Below are 14,492 nucleotides of genomic sequence, written 5' to 3'. Positions count from 1 at the left end.
GATTTTTTACTTCGATTATGATTTCAGATTGCTATTAATAATATACATAATGTCTTCTTTACTAGTAGTTTTCTTTTCTTGATCTCTGTTCAATTGAATTTCAGTATTAAAAAAAAGATTGAAACATACCCTTTGATGATTAAAAAATATATATATAAGATATATGTCACTTTAAAAAATTTAAGATGAAATTTGATTTTAAGAAAATCCATGTTTATAAATTTTAATAATTCATAAATCGTAGGGGATGTACTCAAATTCAATAATATTCCAAGTGATTTGAGTTTTTATGAGATTTTAAATGATTTTAATGATATTAGAGAAGTTGATATGATTTATTGTAAATTTCTTTCAAATCCCACCAAAAATCATGAGATTTGGATTTATGTATTTTTAACTAAACAAATACTCTCAAATCCTCTCAAATCCTTCAGAATCCCTAAATGTTTTAAAGACTTATGTTATGTAGAAATTGTTGTTATTAGATCAAGATTTTGTTAAACTTTGCAAAAGTTTAGTGTTATTAGTTTGTGATTTGTAAAAAGTCATTTAAAATCTTAACAAATTTGAGTTATTGGATTCAGACTTTTATAAAGTCATTAAAAGTTTTGTGTTATTCAATTAAAATAAAAAAATCTAGGATTATTAATGAATTCAATTATTATGTTATTGATTCATGATTTTATACAATTTCTTCACAAAATAAAGTCATGGAAAGTATCACAAAAATACTGGGATTGTTTGGATTATTTTACAAGATTTTAGAAAACTAAGAGGGGGTTATTGGTTCTATAATTTTAATGGATTTGGAAATCCAAACAAAAATAATGTGTTATTCAATCATTGATTTGTAAATACTTTTCAAAATTATGTGTTATTGGTTCCATGATTTACAAATACTTGTTCAAATCTCATGTTATTCATTTAATGATTTGTTTTTGGATTTCAAAATCCACATTATGTTTTATATGGATTTGAATGGATTTGAAAGTGTAAAATAGAAGGATTTAAATCCAAGGATAAAACATGTTATTTTAAAATCCATGTGTTTTGATTTTTAGAATTTATAATTCCATATAGATTTAGGAATCAACCTTCCAATAACAGAATCAACAAAACTATATAATAATACTCTTTAGCAATCTTTAAAAATCTTTTACTTATTCACTTTTCATGATTTTGTTGAAGTATTCAAAATTCTTTATAAATTGGAATCTAATAACACCCCTATTCAAATCCATGAACTGTTTTGAATAACCGTGGATTTTAAAGTAAAATTTTAAATCATCAATTCAATAACCGTGAATTTTAGAATAGATTTTTAAATCATCAGTTCAATAACAATAAATTTTAAGAATAATATAGGATTTGTAAATTTTACACAAAATACTTAAAAGATCAATTTGAATACACCCGTAAGGTTAACAGTTTGAAATTTTGAAATTTTGTGCAACGGCAAATAAATTTATCTAGTCATGTTGAGAGGAGGTTAAACAATGAAGTGATGAACCAAACATGGTTTAGACTTTAGACCATAAAATCAAATCGTACCAAACATGGTTTTCAGATATAAGAACAAAACCGGAATAAGTTTTCTCGTTCTTGTTTCTGTCTTTCTTCCCCTTTTGTCCTCCAAGACTTGTTTCTGTCTTTCTTCCCCTTTTGTCCTCCAAGACTTGTTAAAAAGACTTAAGAAGAGGAATCGATCATTTTGGAATTCTCCATAATCTGAAAAAAATGGTGGCTCGAAGGTTCGTTGTACGCCACGAAGATTCGAGCTTCGAGGTCGACTACGACACTGAAGATGGCCTTGAGGTCTTACGATTTCAAATCTTCTCTCTCACTTTGGTTCCTCCTGAAGAACAAAAGGTAAAATCTGCTTTTTTTAAAAAAAATGGAATCTTTGATGATATTTGTGATCAAATTGGTTGATATATATATATATATATATATATATATATATATAGATCGTTGTGGAAGATGATGATCGATTGGTATCAGATGAGTCTGATCTCGCTTCTATATCCGATACACTTCGATTGCTCTCAATCGAAGGAGGAGGAGAAGGTTCTGTTGAGACTTCAGATGCTGAAATGGTGAAATCAGATGAAGAATTGGCTCGAATGCTGCAGGTTATTCTTTTTTTTACTTCCATGCGAACCTGATTTGATAATGATGAAACCTGTTTTGATTTTTTTGTGTGTTTCTTGGTTTTACAGGCAGAAGAAGATGCGATGATGTTTCAGCAGTTTGTTGCAGCACGAGATAACGGTGGATTCGAAGGGAGAGTTAGGCCTTATGTCAGCCAAGTTCTCATGGTGTGATGATACACTTAAGATTCTTTGATTTATGATTTCTAGTTTTTGTGTTTTTTTTTTTGGTTTTTTCTGGTTGATGTATTGATTGTAATTTTTTTGCTGTTTATGTTCAGTATGAAGATCCAGCCCGTCAAGAAGCTGCTCGAAAGACTGTTCCTAAAGACGAGCTCGAAGAGAAAGCATTGGTTTCTCTTGCCAAGGTTTGAGTCAACTATATAAGTTCTGATATTGAAACATTTGATGAAATTTACAATGAAAGGTTTTAGACTAATCCAAGCTGCTTCTAACAAACATTTTAGGAGGGGAATTTCGAACCATCGAAAAAGGAAAAGGAAGATGCTTTCCTGCTTCAGCTACTTTTCTGGTTCAAAAGATCCTTCAGGTTTTTCCCTAAGCTCCCTTTTCCTTTTTTCTTTTAGGATTTCTCACATTGAAATTCAAATAATCCAATAGTTAGTTCATATTTTGATCCCAAATATGGGAGATCATATCATCTTCTCTTTGGATTGTACTGTTATTTGTTGTCTCTGTGTAGCGTATTTACTTTTAAGAATATATATTGCCATAGTAGTTTTAAGACCTCTTTTATTATTAAGTTGTTTAACTGTTTGATAATGCAGATGGGTCAATGAACCTTCTTGTGACTTTTGTGGTAACAAAACCATAGGCCAGGGGATGGGTGACCCACTTACCTCAGAGCTTGCTTATGGAGCTAATCGAGTTGAATTATATCGGTACGTAAAATTACTATGTACTTCTGTATAGTTTCTTTTGTGCTGGATATGTAACATGTGTATTAGATTGAGAGCAAGAATTACTCGTATTTTCTGTTGTTAAATTTAATTGACTTATCATTTTACTATAACTTATACAGCTGTACCATGTGTCCAACAATTACTCGTTTCCCTCGGTACAACGATCCACTAAAGGTAACTAATCAGTTTTGTACATTGGAAGATATATGTTCTTGACTTCATTGACAGGTTCCGTTTTTCTTACCTGTATGTGCAGCTTGTAGAAACAAAGAGAGGTCGTTGCGGAGAGTGGGCAAACTGCTTTACGCTATACTGCCGCTCGTTTGGCTATGATTCTCGTTTGGTAATCCTGCTACCTAACATTGTCACTCTCTGCAAAAGTTCTAGTTTTTTCTTTTATTTTTGTAATATTTGTATTCATTTACAGATACTGGACTTCACAGATCACGTCTGGACGGAATGCTTCTCTAACTCGTTGGAGAGGTAAACTTCATGTGTCAAACAAATGTCAATTGATTTCCTTTGTAGGATCTTACAACTGTGAAGCAATTTATGCCGTTTTTGTCTTTTCTGCAGATGGATCCATCTTGACCCTTGTGAAGGAGTGTATGACAAACCCATGCTATATGAGAAAGGGTATGATTTCTTGCTTTCCATGTTCTATACATTGAGCAATCCCCATAATGGACTGCCATATTCAGACAAAATCTCTGCCTTGTAGATGGAATAAGAAATTGAATTATGTTATAGCGATTTCCAAGGATGGAGTTTGTGATGTTACTAAGCGATATACAAAGAAATGGCATGAGGTAATGCTACACCAAAACATTGAATGTTCTGTTTGTCTAAAAGTATCTGAAACAGGATTTACATTCATCACTCATGGTCTTGCTGTTCTAGGTTTTATCTAGAAGAACTCTCACAACTGAATCATCTTTGCAAGATGTTCTTCGAACCCTGACAAGGGAACGGCGAAATAGCTTAATGTACCAGTCTTTACCTAAGCTTGAAACTCGAGACAGACATGAGCAGGAAGAACTTGAGAGAAATCTGTATTCCCCAGATGATGCCTCAGTTTCTTTACCCGGAAGGCAAAGTGGTGACAGGGAATGGCGCATTCAGAGATCAGAATTTGGTTCAGATGAAGATTCCTCTGTCAGCTCTTCCTCTTGCCCAGTTCGCAAATGCATTGATGACCATGTGACCAACATTTATGACTCGTTTCTGCCTATCCTGACTCAGTTAGTTGAGGTCGGCTTACCTGTAGCAAGAGCAGTTGAGGTACTTAAGATGATCAAGCAAGTCCTAGTTGATCTGAAAAATGAGCCGTACAAAACAAGGAAGGCTCGCTTGAGTTTAGACTTAGATAGCTCAAGTTCGTTGCTGCAGCAGTTTCTACCTGCACTGGGTGGTTTGCTTCTCGCTGTTTCTTTAAAGAGTGAGAAAGAAGACACAGATGAGAAAAGTGTCATACTATGCTTAGATGGGAAACCCACAAAAACTGCTTTAGCATTGCCCGTTGCATTGGACGCTTTAAGGGAACTGGTCGCTGACCTCAACAAATGCCAAAATTTGAACAAAGATTCACTGTCTTTCCCATTTGTGAGACAAAATAGGGTATGCTCTGGTTCTGTACTCGCAAGTGGTGAAGAGCTTCCTGCTGGCATTGTAAGTAGTAACACTAACTACAACTCTCATCTTACCATTAAACTTATTGTGGTTATTCCTAAATAGCATGCCTCTCAATGCCTCAGGCAACTGCAGCTTTTGATGGAATCCAAGAGTCCAAATGGGAAGAACCAAATGGTGCAAAAGGTAATGAAATAAAGCCTGATTTAAAATTTTGAGATTTGTTAGTACATGTTACGATGCGATATACCAATCTCTCCTCTTACAGGCAGTTGGATTGTGTACAAAACACTCTACAACCAGATGCACCAACTCATAGCATACGAGCTCATGTCTGCTAACGATGCCCCAGAGAGAGACCCCAAAGATTGGTAATGTCTTTTTCCTATTATTCAAAAGTCTAAACATACACAATTGATGCTTTAACAACACTGTTTGTTGCCTCTCCCAGGATTCTTGAAGGAAGCAACGATGGTGGATCGACATGGTGTGTTTTAGACAAGCAAACTTGTCAGGTGTTCGAGGAGAGGTTCCAACGCAAATCCTACAAAATAACAACACCTAGATTCCAAGCAAATCTTTTCAGGTATATTACAAACCTTTTCACTCATCTACAACTTAATTGTGTCCCATTTGCTTTTCTTTTTTTCCTATGGTCATATCTAATGTGTGTATATTGCAGGTTCCGGTTTCTAAGTGTTAGAGACGTGAATTCGACCTCGAGACTACACCTAGGTGGCATCGATCTGTACAGAAGCCACCCGTAAAATCAAGGATGCAACATCAAATGTAATTTTTTTGTGTATTATATATAGATCCAAAAACAACAGTTTGTTTGTCTTCACTTTCTGCAAATTGGCCTTTGTTGTATAATGTGCATGTGAAAGCTATTGTTATGGTTATAAGTTATATAACATGTAACTTCATGAGACCAATTTTGTTGTGTGTTTGATGTCTCTTTAAGTAGCGTTATTGGTCAGGTTAACAAAATTACCTCAACCAAAAGCTTTCATTTGGTACTAATTTTTTCTAACTATTCTCAGTGAATTCTAAACTGTGAATTGAAAATTTTGCAATCATTTTTTTCATAAATTTGGGAACTATTTGTGGAAGCTTTGTGATTTTTGTAATCTCAAAATGTTTTTCTTTTTTCTTTTTTAAGGAAAATAATGATATTGAAGAAAATATTACGACATTTTGCTGAATTAACAAATGAAATAATCAAATTCAAACCACAAAAAAAAAAGAATCAATGATAAAGCAAAGTAGTAAACAATTACTATAATATCAACTCAAGATAATTAATTTAATGAAATGTCATATAACTAAAAAAACAACAATAGAAGAGTCATTATTTATTTGCGTATTCCGATAATTGTCTCTCTCTCTCTCTCTCTCTGCTAACAATGGCGGAATCGCGTGATGATCTAGCTGAATCGCTACAAAACCTCTTCACAAGTGTATCAACCATGGTCAAATCCGAGCTCCAGGTCAACTTAACTTTTTACAGCTTTCTTTTTTTATTGTATGATGTATCAATTGTTTTTAGACAGTTCTGAAATAATTGGAATTAGATAAAAACAGGGAACGAACAACCATCTGGATTTATTGGAGAAGATGAATCTGAGAGTTGCGTCGGAGTACGATGATTTAGGTGACGTGGCATCTGGGCTGAGAGTTTTCGCGGAGCAGATGAAATCAAAAAGTGGTGGCTTTGATGAGTTTGTCGGACAAATTGACGCGATCGAGAAACAAGTGTCGGAGTTTGAAGCTGTGATCTCTGTTCTAGATCGTTATGTCTCGGTTCTCGAATCCAAAGTTCGAACTGAGTATCGTCATCCTCATCATCGTCGCTCTAATGACTCTGTTGTTACAGATTAATTTTTGATTCAATTATTAGCACCAACCATTTGTAACAACAATATTTTATCATCGTTTGTGGTAATGTTTGTTACTGAGATTGATGATGGGATCGAAAAGTGAAAACCTAACGAAAATTTTTTATTTGGATTTTAGAAATTGAAGCTAGCTTAGATAGGTTTTTTTTTTGGTCTCGATTAGGTTGAAGTTTAACAGAGATGGTAATTAATTATGTATATGAAAGATTTCATGTATCATCAATCTGACTAATCCAGTTACACTCAGTATCTGAAGTTCTGAGCTAAATCATCAGTGGTGGTGGCTACGGCGGGTGGGTTACCGAACTTCAATCCATGCCAAAACCGTTGTATTTTCTCAACACAAACGGTTTGGTTTAGCTTGGTTTCAAACCAAATCACAATTTTCTTTGGATGTCCAGTAACCAACCCTACACATAATAATACTAGTTTATACCTTGCTTGCTAGTTGTTTTGTCTAAATATTTGAGCTTACATTTCTTTCTTTTTTTTTCATTTTAGTTTATGGGTTTGATTGATGACTCATAAAAACGAATATAGTAGTGTACTAAATTTTTTTTTTTTGTATGGATACCATTACATTTTCTAACTAGTTTATCTATCGATGAACTAATCTAATGGAGATGAGTTATGTTTGTTGTCCATGTTAAAACATACTAAAAGCAAACTGAACTATAATGAAACCTACTACCAATCTTTCTTGGGTTTTTTCAAGTCTATTTGTGTAAAAAAAATAAATCGGTGAAATACATACACCGTCGAAAATATTATCGGAAATTAAGTCCTAGTTATATATTTTATTAAAACTTAGTTGAAATTAGCTTTTTCTCGTCAAAAATTGTGACAATGTAATTTATGTTATCTGTTGAATCAAGCAATTTTGCTAGTAGCATAGTTGGAGTTTTTTGTTAATTCTGGACAATCCAGTTTATGGTTTAGTTCCGGTTCAATTTTCCGGTCTAATCTTTTGTTAAAAAAAGCACTGATTGGGTTTAGAGAACTTGAGAGAGAGATTTACGAATACTCTCGTCTGATTGTTCTCTGTCTCTCTCTCAAATTGGCTCGTCCTCTCCATTATAGTTCCTCTCAAGTACCACGCAAGCTGCTTCGGTCTCTCTCTCTCTCTCTCTCTCTCTCTCTCGCTGCTCTTGTTTCTAAATTGTAAGCCTTCTTCAATTCCTTTTCCAATGTTTGTTTATAGATCTCAAAGTAGATCGGAATTGACTTTAAGAGATCGACAAAACCAGATCAGATTAACCATAGTTGCTCCTCCCACTCTCTTGTAGTAACCTTACCTAGACTACTTATGACATCATCGTAACTTCTTAGCCTTTAGGATTCGTATTTACTTAGCAGAACCCAGTTATGGAATCATTGAATCAAAGTAAGAAAACCCTGATGTGTTTCTGTGGAATTTTACTTCAAAATCAATACTTTTTAGGGTTTGTAATTGACCATGTACTCCATGGTGTCCAAGTTCGTCCCTTTTTCTTTTCTGTAATCTAAAGATTTGAAATTTTATGTTGTTTCAGATTTTTGCTATCTTAAATGGGTTCTGTTGAGAAGAGATCAAAGGATGTCATGAGTGACATCCCAACCTTCAGTGCTGAGAATTTGCAGAACAATTTGAAAGTCATACAGAACAGGTCTGTGATTCTATACTACATCTCTCTCTCTTGTTATCCTTGAAGATGATCGTTTGCTGTCCCTAATATTTTCTTTGTTTTTGCAGCCGGACGTTTCTGTCTATCATAGCTGGTGTCCTTGCAGGAATAATTGGATTCAATGGCTTGACTGGTTTTGTATTTTACTTTGTGGTTATGTTGATCACATCTGTTGGGCTCATGGCTAAGGCAGGATTCTCAGCTGACTTGTACTTTGATTCGTTGAATCGGGTCCTTTTTGACGGCTTTCTTGGTGGCCTTATGGTATGCCATCGTTTCCTTTTTTCTTACATTGTTTGTTGCTTTCCAGATACAATCCTTAGATTCAACTATTTTTATGTGCTCTATCAACCTGTTGTTATGCTCATTATACTTATGGTGTTGTTTTCTCTTTGTCGCAGTCGTTTGTGCTGTTCTGGACGTATCCTTAATCTCAACATCTGGTTGTCACACTCATATTATGAAACTGTGAAAAAGTAAATTGAAGGTTTGAGTAGCTTTATGAAAGAACACCACCTATGGTATGATATGATGTAGGTAATATTAGATAGCTTCCTAGAAACATGTGATTAATCTAGAAATGGCCTTTTTGGTTTAGTAAACACGGTAACTTCGTATAGAGAAAAAGTTTATGTGCACTCGAAAATAGTTCTCTCTTGCCTCTCTTTGTCCGAGTAGGTTTCCTTAATGTTGGAGTAGATTTGCATATGACTTGGTGCACATATTCTGAGGGAACTTCAGCAGCAAATGAAGATGGTGAAACAACACACAAGAGTGAGTTCGGGTTTGCAGCCTCTTCAAGTAACTGGATAGATTGGTCAATCTTTCTCTGGTTCCCTTTTAAACAACAGAATATGAGTTCGTATTACTTCTTTTTTTGTTTTAAACTTGAGATCACATCAACTATGAAAAACTTTTAGATTGAACAGTTTCAAGTATTTTTACACTTTCCTCCAATTTTCAATGTTTCCATTGTTTTTTTTCTTTTGTTCACTTGCATGTTTAAGTATATACCGGAAGATGCTATACTGAGATAAGTTGATCCATAAAAAAAATTAGGACACACTCTCAGTCGAGTTGAAGCTCTTCTATGGGCAATGCATTGGGGATTGATTGTCTAATCAGCTTTTGGGATTGGTTGCATGTAGTTAAACTCGACCAGGTTTGGAACTCTAAAGTTGACCACTTCTTTTCCTATTAACAGTGTGGCTTGTCTCACCAACTCTAGTTGAGTAATAAAAATTAGATGTTTGATGTCAAAAAGGAAAAATAAATACTAATAAACTCACAAAATTACTGAACCGTTTACAAAATGATATCTCAGGATATATCAAAATTTTATAGATCCTTGAAACCTATTCTCTAATTTTCAGCCTCTAGTCATAATGATTTGTGTGTGATGATCCTGACGAGTGACGAACCCATCATCGAGCTTTCTGTAAAACCCATCCTGAAGAGTTGGTTTCACAGAGGTCGTGCATCACCTGCGGCAACACAGAGTCAGAGACGAAAACAACAACAGTTTTGGTCAAAACACAGAACGTAGAAGAAAACTCAAGTGAAGACCTTTATGTATTCGTTGTTGGTGATTTCACGTTTAAGCTTGGTCCTGCCTTCTGTAAATACTTGAGCCTTCATAAGCCTTGTTCCAGGTGGATTGTCACGTAAGAGCTTAATCACCAATGCCCTGATGATAACGAACACAGACATTAGAGTTTCCACAGAAACATAAAGAACCAATGTGAGTATGCTCCAATAACAAGTAACCTCAAAGCATCATATTCTGGGTGGTCTGGAGACGACTTGGAGACAAAAGAGCCGTAAATGTCAACAGCCTCACCACTTATAACTTCTCGGAGATCATTTTGGTAAGCATCTACAGCTAACGCCACATTCACTGCCATGCCCGAATCAGCTTTTGGATTATTCGATGTCGAAACTGCAAGATCCCTAAGTCCTTGGCAGATTGTCTCGTAGCTGCACAAAAAAATCTGTTTCATATCCAATAATCTGAAATATTTCATAGTTCAGATAATTGAAAGTGTATAATCCTAAAGAATGTCACCTGCAAACTTTGTGAGTTTGAAACACCTTCTTTAAGGCCTTTGCTAACGCCACCCGAAGTTCCTCTGGCATATTTTGTCCATCAACAACACGAGGTATTGTATTTCTTGAACTTCCTCCTTTGTCAGAGAGGGTTGTTGGAACCTCCGGTTTAACTGTAACTGATGAATTTTTGCCAACAACATTCCTCCTGTTATTAGCTCTACTTTTTCCTCCTTGGGTACTCATTACTGACTCTAGCTTCTCTTTCTTTTCCGTAAGAAAATTATCTTGCTCCTTAACAATCGCTGGGTAGGATTTTATGAATGAGACATCAGTGGGCTCTTTGAACTTCCAATCGTTTAGCAGAGGCCTTTCTTTGGCAAATACAGTCAACATAGTTTTCACCTTATCCTTAAGGACACCCATCGCTTCAACCTCAGAGTACTTTATTGATGTATTCTTGCTGAACAGACACAGGAGATAATCCCTGGAAGCTCCTACAGGCCCGTCTAGTTTTAGTAGACTAGTTTTGGGAGTCCATAAACCTTGAACTAACCAGCCATATTCTTGGAGGGCCTCTAAGAAATCCTCGTCTGAGAACTCAGAGGCATAATGCTTAAGAACACTGTATCGAAGCAGCGGTGGTCCCTGTTATGATAGAACGAGTTTGACAAATGGCTTATATTTTACTCAAAACTAAAAGAGCACAAACCATATAACTTTCATCTTGAAAAACAGAAAAGAACAGGAAATTGTGAAACATAATGCTGACAACAATAGCACCAACCTCGCAGAGCAACTTTTGCACACGTTCTTTAAGTGGTAAGGAGAGCAAGTCCCTGTAGGCAGAAGACTACATCTTAAGGAACATAATAAAAGGGTGCAAACGTTGACTAGATGACACATGAGCCCAGGCATTGGTAAAGCGACAGTGAATATTTTTTTTGATGATTAGATGACAAATGTTAACTAGATGACCCTGATATATTTACCTTTTCGATGTTTCTTTCGATTCAGAGTTTTTGTTGCTTCCTCCACGGCACAGTTCATTGATATAAACGCCCCTTCAAGGAAATACAAGAGGATATTAAGAAAAAGAAAAAAGTTTAAGGTAAGCAAGAAAACCCCAAATTCTCTAAGGCGAACTAAGTGAAAAGGAAGACATCATACGGGCTCATGTTGAAATCTAATGAAGAGTTCCCATTCGACATCATCCCGTTAAGATATCTGGAGCAATTTTCTGACTGAAGTCCATGATACGTGAGTGCAACCCAATTCTAAAGGAAGAAGAAAGATAGCAGCATAAGTTTACCAAATATCCAGCAACAAACCAAAGAAACGATCACATAAAAGCTAAATAAAAGTCATACATCTTCATTATTTGGTTTCTGATCCGTCGAAGCCTGCATTTCCTTGTTCTGCCACAAATAGAATATATAGACTCAAAACTAGAATCACGTAAACGGTGGCATAAGCTTAGCCAAACTACTCAAACCAATCTTTGACACAGCAGAAAGAAGAAATGAAATAGAAATAAGACTGAGCAATAATGCTAAATCTTCAGCGCTTTAAAAATTGAACCAAAATCAATACACCTCAATTCTTTTGCAAATTTTGGATCATGATCTATACCTGTTTTTTGGATGTTCCAACAGATTCTTCAGTGGATTCTGCTTGTTTCTTTTTGCCGTCAGATGAAAGATACTGCATAGACGGTCGAAGCTGAGCAACAGCATGAACAGGGTTCAAGTGTAACTGCAAGTCAACAAGTCCAATTTAATAAGGTATCCAGTCCACATTCCACAACAATGTTATCAAGCTTTCGAAAACGAGGAAAACAATACCTTATCACCTGAAAGAACCCCAACAGCATAATCCAACGTAGGAGGCTGCTTCCATGTTGTTTTCAAGGTCTACCAAAATGAACAAATAAACAAGAGAAATGAAGTTGCATCACAAAGATTAAACTTAAATCAAGGTTGGAAACTAAAACCGGACCTGCTTAGTCATATCTACTCCAAACGTGGAATCATAGTTCTTCGAATGAACATCCATAGACAAATCAATTTCCACTTGCGATGTAGAAGGATTCACTCTAACCTTGAAGACACAAAAATAAACAAAAAAGATTAGAACCAAAAACAAAACAAAAATGCAGATCAAGTAATAGCAATACACAAAGTAGAACACTCACTTCTTGGCATCGTTCATCCATTTCATATGGACGCCAAGACGGTCTTAGAGGATATTGTAGAACATAAAGCTGTCACATTTAAGAAACATACACATTAATCAAAACTCCATAAACAATTAGCAAAACCAAAAATGTCGTTTGAAGAATCAAATCCAATACAGACCTCAGTATTAGCATCAATAGACGGTTTGAAGAAAACATCGATTTCACGAACAACAACATCTTCTTCTTCTTCATCATCTTCTTCCATTTTCTCTTCCTCTAATGGAAGCTGGTCTTCCACAATCAACTCAGTTTCCATGACCTCCGGCTCTTTATCAACTTTTGGATCAATCTCCATTTTCACAGCACCATTATAGACCTCAGGTGGTTCAACCTTAGCAGCACCAGTGGACTTGGCATCAACGTCATGCTCACTCTTGCTCACAGACTCAGTTTGTGACGACGCCGGCTGCTCCGGTTTAGCTGCAGGGGGTTCCGGTTTAGGTTTCGGTTTAGTCTTTCCGGCACGGCCAGGTGCGAATCTACGGGTTTTAGCAACCTCCTTTGGCTTGGGATCATCATCAAAGTCCATATTTTTTAGCTTTTTGCTTCCTGTGACAATTGCAATTTAGGGTTTTAAATCATCAAACGAAACAAAGACCGATCAAACCCAATACGTAATCATAACAAAGATTCAAACTTTGTCTAAATCACTATTTTAAAAACCAATACTTTCAGAAATCTTAATCAATAAATCTTGAACTGTTACGAACTGGCAGAAACGGGAAGTGTGCACAAGAAAGAAAGAGGGTAAAAACCTGTAAATCAAGAACAGAAGAGGAGGTATAGTCACACTCCTCCGGGCAAAAGAGAAACGTCGGCGAAGAAAGTGAAAGACTGAAAAAAAAAAATTGAAACCTTTAAGGTTCGAACCGGAGATGTGAAAACAAAAATTCTATATTATGAGGCGAATTCTCCAACAGAGCTAATAGACCTTTTAGGGTTTTGGTGTAAAACATTACATTTATTGATTATAAGACTAATGATGGCGCATTAAAGTATACTCCATATTTAGTGTATTTAATATATTTGAAATCCTTAAAAAAAAAAATAACGAAAAATATATTATTATATCAATTATGATAATCTATGTCTCTTTATAAAACTTTAATTGTATATACTGATTTAAAATCAAGAAGGAAAAAAAAACAATATCAAGAAAGACTACCATATATATCTAAGAAATTTTCATTATGAACTAAAACATAAATTTATTAGGCTTTATTAACAAAGAATAAATTTTTTTTCTCTCATAAGTGTTTCTATTTTATATATAACAAGGTGTTGAAAGTACTTTGATAAAAAAAAAAAAGAAAAAAAAAAAAAAACAAGGTGTTGAAAGTGTTTATAACAGTGGAAGCTTCCACTTACAGAACTCTACAACGTTTTAAACTTTCAACCATGGATAATCTAACAGATCTGATTAAATCCATTTTCCAAACTACAAAAGTACAAGTCATTCCAAACTTCAAGTTCTGCTTTAAACTAAGAGTTCAGCCATATTGAACATCTTGGATATGCACTTACCAAAAAGATATCAGATCATATCCAATTATATATTCAAGACCTTGGCTGCATTCATTGAACCTAAGCACCATGACCAAAAAGTGTTGACAGAATATGCTCCTGAACCTTTTGCTCTTGCTTCCTGCGTTCTTCCTCATTCTTATTAAGTTATGAGATTTTACGCTTTAAATACTCCTCCAATTCATGATTCTTAACGGATTTCACCTTCATAAAGTTAGAGAACAAATCCAAAAGATGTAATCAGAACAAATTTTGAGTTCCAAAGATAAAACATATTCCCTGAAAATTCAAATCATTGGAGATTGATCATGCTTTGTTCCCTAAGTCCACTCATGTGGTTGATTCATTGGCTTTAGGTTTGGCATCTAAATCCACAAAGCTCCATCCATTGGCCAACAGTGTTAACTTAATAGTTAATG

General features: G+C 35.1%; 4 protein-coding genes across 6 annotated transcripts; 3 read left to right on the top strand and 1 right to left on the bottom strand.

The window, feature by feature from the left end:
* The first annotated feature begins 994 nt into the window (after positions 1-994).
* Positions 995-5,637, top strand: LOC104760936 (peptide-N(4)-(N-acetyl-beta-glucosaminyl)asparagine amidase). Of its 2 annotated transcripts, none has more exons than XM_010483930.3 (16): positions 995-1,869; positions 1,968-2,132; positions 2,220-2,318; positions 2,432-2,518; positions 2,618-2,700; positions 2,939-3,052; positions 3,193-3,247; positions 3,330-3,416; positions 3,501-3,556; positions 3,650-3,709; positions 3,795-3,882; positions 3,974-4,741; positions 4,828-4,888; positions 4,971-5,073; positions 5,154-5,288; positions 5,385-5,637. In XM_010483930.3, exons 1-16 carry the CDS (start codon positions 1,738-1,740, stop codon positions 5,467-5,469), a joined length of 2,178 nt encoding a protein of 725 aa, XP_010482232.1. In that variant the 5' UTR covers positions 995-1,737; the 3' UTR covers positions 5,470-5,637. The 2 variants fall into 2 exon arrangements, with proteins under 2 accessions (XP_010482232.1, XP_010482233.1); XM_010483931.2 differs by having other exon boundaries at positions 1,599-1,869; positions 2,002-2,132.
* A 380-nt stretch (positions 5,638-6,017) lies between these two features.
* On the top strand, positions 6,018-6,664 carry LOC104760935 (biogenesis of lysosome-related organelles complex 1 subunit 2). The gene is made up of 2 exons (XM_010483929.3): positions 6,018-6,192; positions 6,287-6,664. The coding sequence occupies exons 1-2, from the start codon at positions 6,109-6,111 to the stop codon at positions 6,581-6,583; spliced, it is 381 nt and encodes a 126-aa protein (XP_010482231.1). The 5' UTR covers positions 6,018-6,108; the 3' UTR covers positions 6,584-6,664.
* Positions 6,665-7,419: 755 nt separating this feature from the next.
* LOC104760934 (uncharacterized) lies at positions 7,420-9,221 on the top strand. Its single transcript, XM_010483928.3, has 5 exons — positions 7,420-7,761; positions 8,133-8,246; positions 8,333-8,528; positions 8,666-8,685; positions 8,964-9,221. Exons 2-5 carry the CDS (start codon positions 8,149-8,151, stop codon positions 8,992-8,994), a joined length of 345 nt encoding a protein of 114 aa, XP_010482230.1. The 5' UTR covers positions 7,420-7,761; positions 8,133-8,148; the 3' UTR covers positions 8,995-9,221.
* Positions 9,222-9,513: 292 nt separating this feature from the next.
* LOC104760933 (uncharacterized) lies at positions 9,514-13,536 on the bottom strand. 2 transcript variants are annotated; one of them, XM_087500217.1, is made up of 14 exons: positions 13,305-13,536; positions 12,668-13,098; positions 12,505-12,573; positions 12,309-12,410; positions 12,155-12,223; positions 11,943-12,065; positions 11,681-11,728; positions 11,481-11,587; positions 11,303-11,374; positions 11,098-11,149; positions 10,330-10,958; positions 10,032-10,241; positions 9,831-9,951; positions 9,514-9,748 (listed from the first exon to the last, which is right to left on the bottom strand). In XM_087500217.1, the coding sequence occupies exons 2-14, from the start codon at positions 13,076-13,078 to the stop codon at positions 9,689-9,691; spliced, it is 2,073 nt and encodes a 690-aa protein (XP_087356343.1). In that variant the 5' UTR covers positions 13,079-13,098; positions 13,305-13,536; the 3' UTR covers positions 9,514-9,688. The 2 variants fall into 2 exon arrangements, with proteins under 2 accessions (XP_087356343.1, XP_087356344.1); XM_087500218.1 differs by having other exon boundaries at positions 13,219-13,313.
* Between the last annotated feature and the right edge of the window lie 956 nt (positions 13,537-14,492).

Source organism: Camelina sativa, chromosome 18 (genome assembly GCF_030686135.1).
Source record: "Camelina sativa cultivar CO46 ecotype springtype chromosome 18, ASM3068613v1".
Taxonomy (NCBI): Eukaryota; Viridiplantae; Streptophyta; class Magnoliopsida; order Brassicales; family Brassicaceae; genus Camelina; species Camelina sativa.
This window is presented reverse-complemented; position numbering and strand designations above follow the sequence as displayed.

Coding starts and splice junctions, on each gene's coding strand:
- LOC104760936 (XM_010483930.3), top strand. CDS start 1,738: ATGGTGGCTCGAAGGTTCGTTGTACGCCACGAAGATTCGAGCTTCGAG. Junction 1,870..1,967: donor TTCCTCCTGAAGAACAAAAG/GTAAAATCTGCT, acceptor ATATATATATAG/ATCGTTGTGGAAGATGATGA. Junction 2,319..2,431: donor ATGTCAGCCAAGTTCTCATG/GTGTGATGATAC, acceptor GTTTATGTTCAG/TATGAAGATCCAGCCCGTCA.
- LOC104760934 (XM_010483928.3), top strand. CDS start 8,149: ATGGGTTCTGTTGAGAAGAGATCAAAGGATGTCATGAGTGACATCCCA. Junction 8,247..8,332: donor TTGAAAGTCATACAGAACAG/GTCTGTGATTCT, acceptor TTGTTTTTGCAG/CCGGACGTTTCTGTCTATCA. Junction 8,686..8,963: donor TCGTTTGTGCTGTTCTGGAC/GTATCCTTAATC, acceptor ATGTTGGAGTAG/ATTTGCATATGACTTGGTGC.
- LOC104760935 (XM_010483929.3), top strand. CDS start 6,109: ATGGCGGAATCGCGTGATGATCTAGCTGAATCGCTACAAAACCTCTTC. Junction 6,193..6,286: donor TGGTCAAATCCGAGCTCCAG/GTCAACTTAACT, acceptor AGATAAAAACAG/GGAACGAACAACCATCTGGA.
- LOC104760933 (XM_087500217.1), bottom strand. CDS start 13,078: ATGGACTTTGATGATGATCCCAAGCCAAAGGAGGTTGCTAAAACCCGT. Junction 12,574..12,667: donor CTATTGATGCTAATACTGAG/GTCTGTATTGGA, acceptor TAAATGTGACAG/CTTTATGTTCTACAATATCC. Junction 11,150..11,302: donor TCGAAAGAAACATCGAAAAG/GTAAATATATCA, acceptor TTCTGCCTACAG/GGACTTGCTCTCCTTACCAC.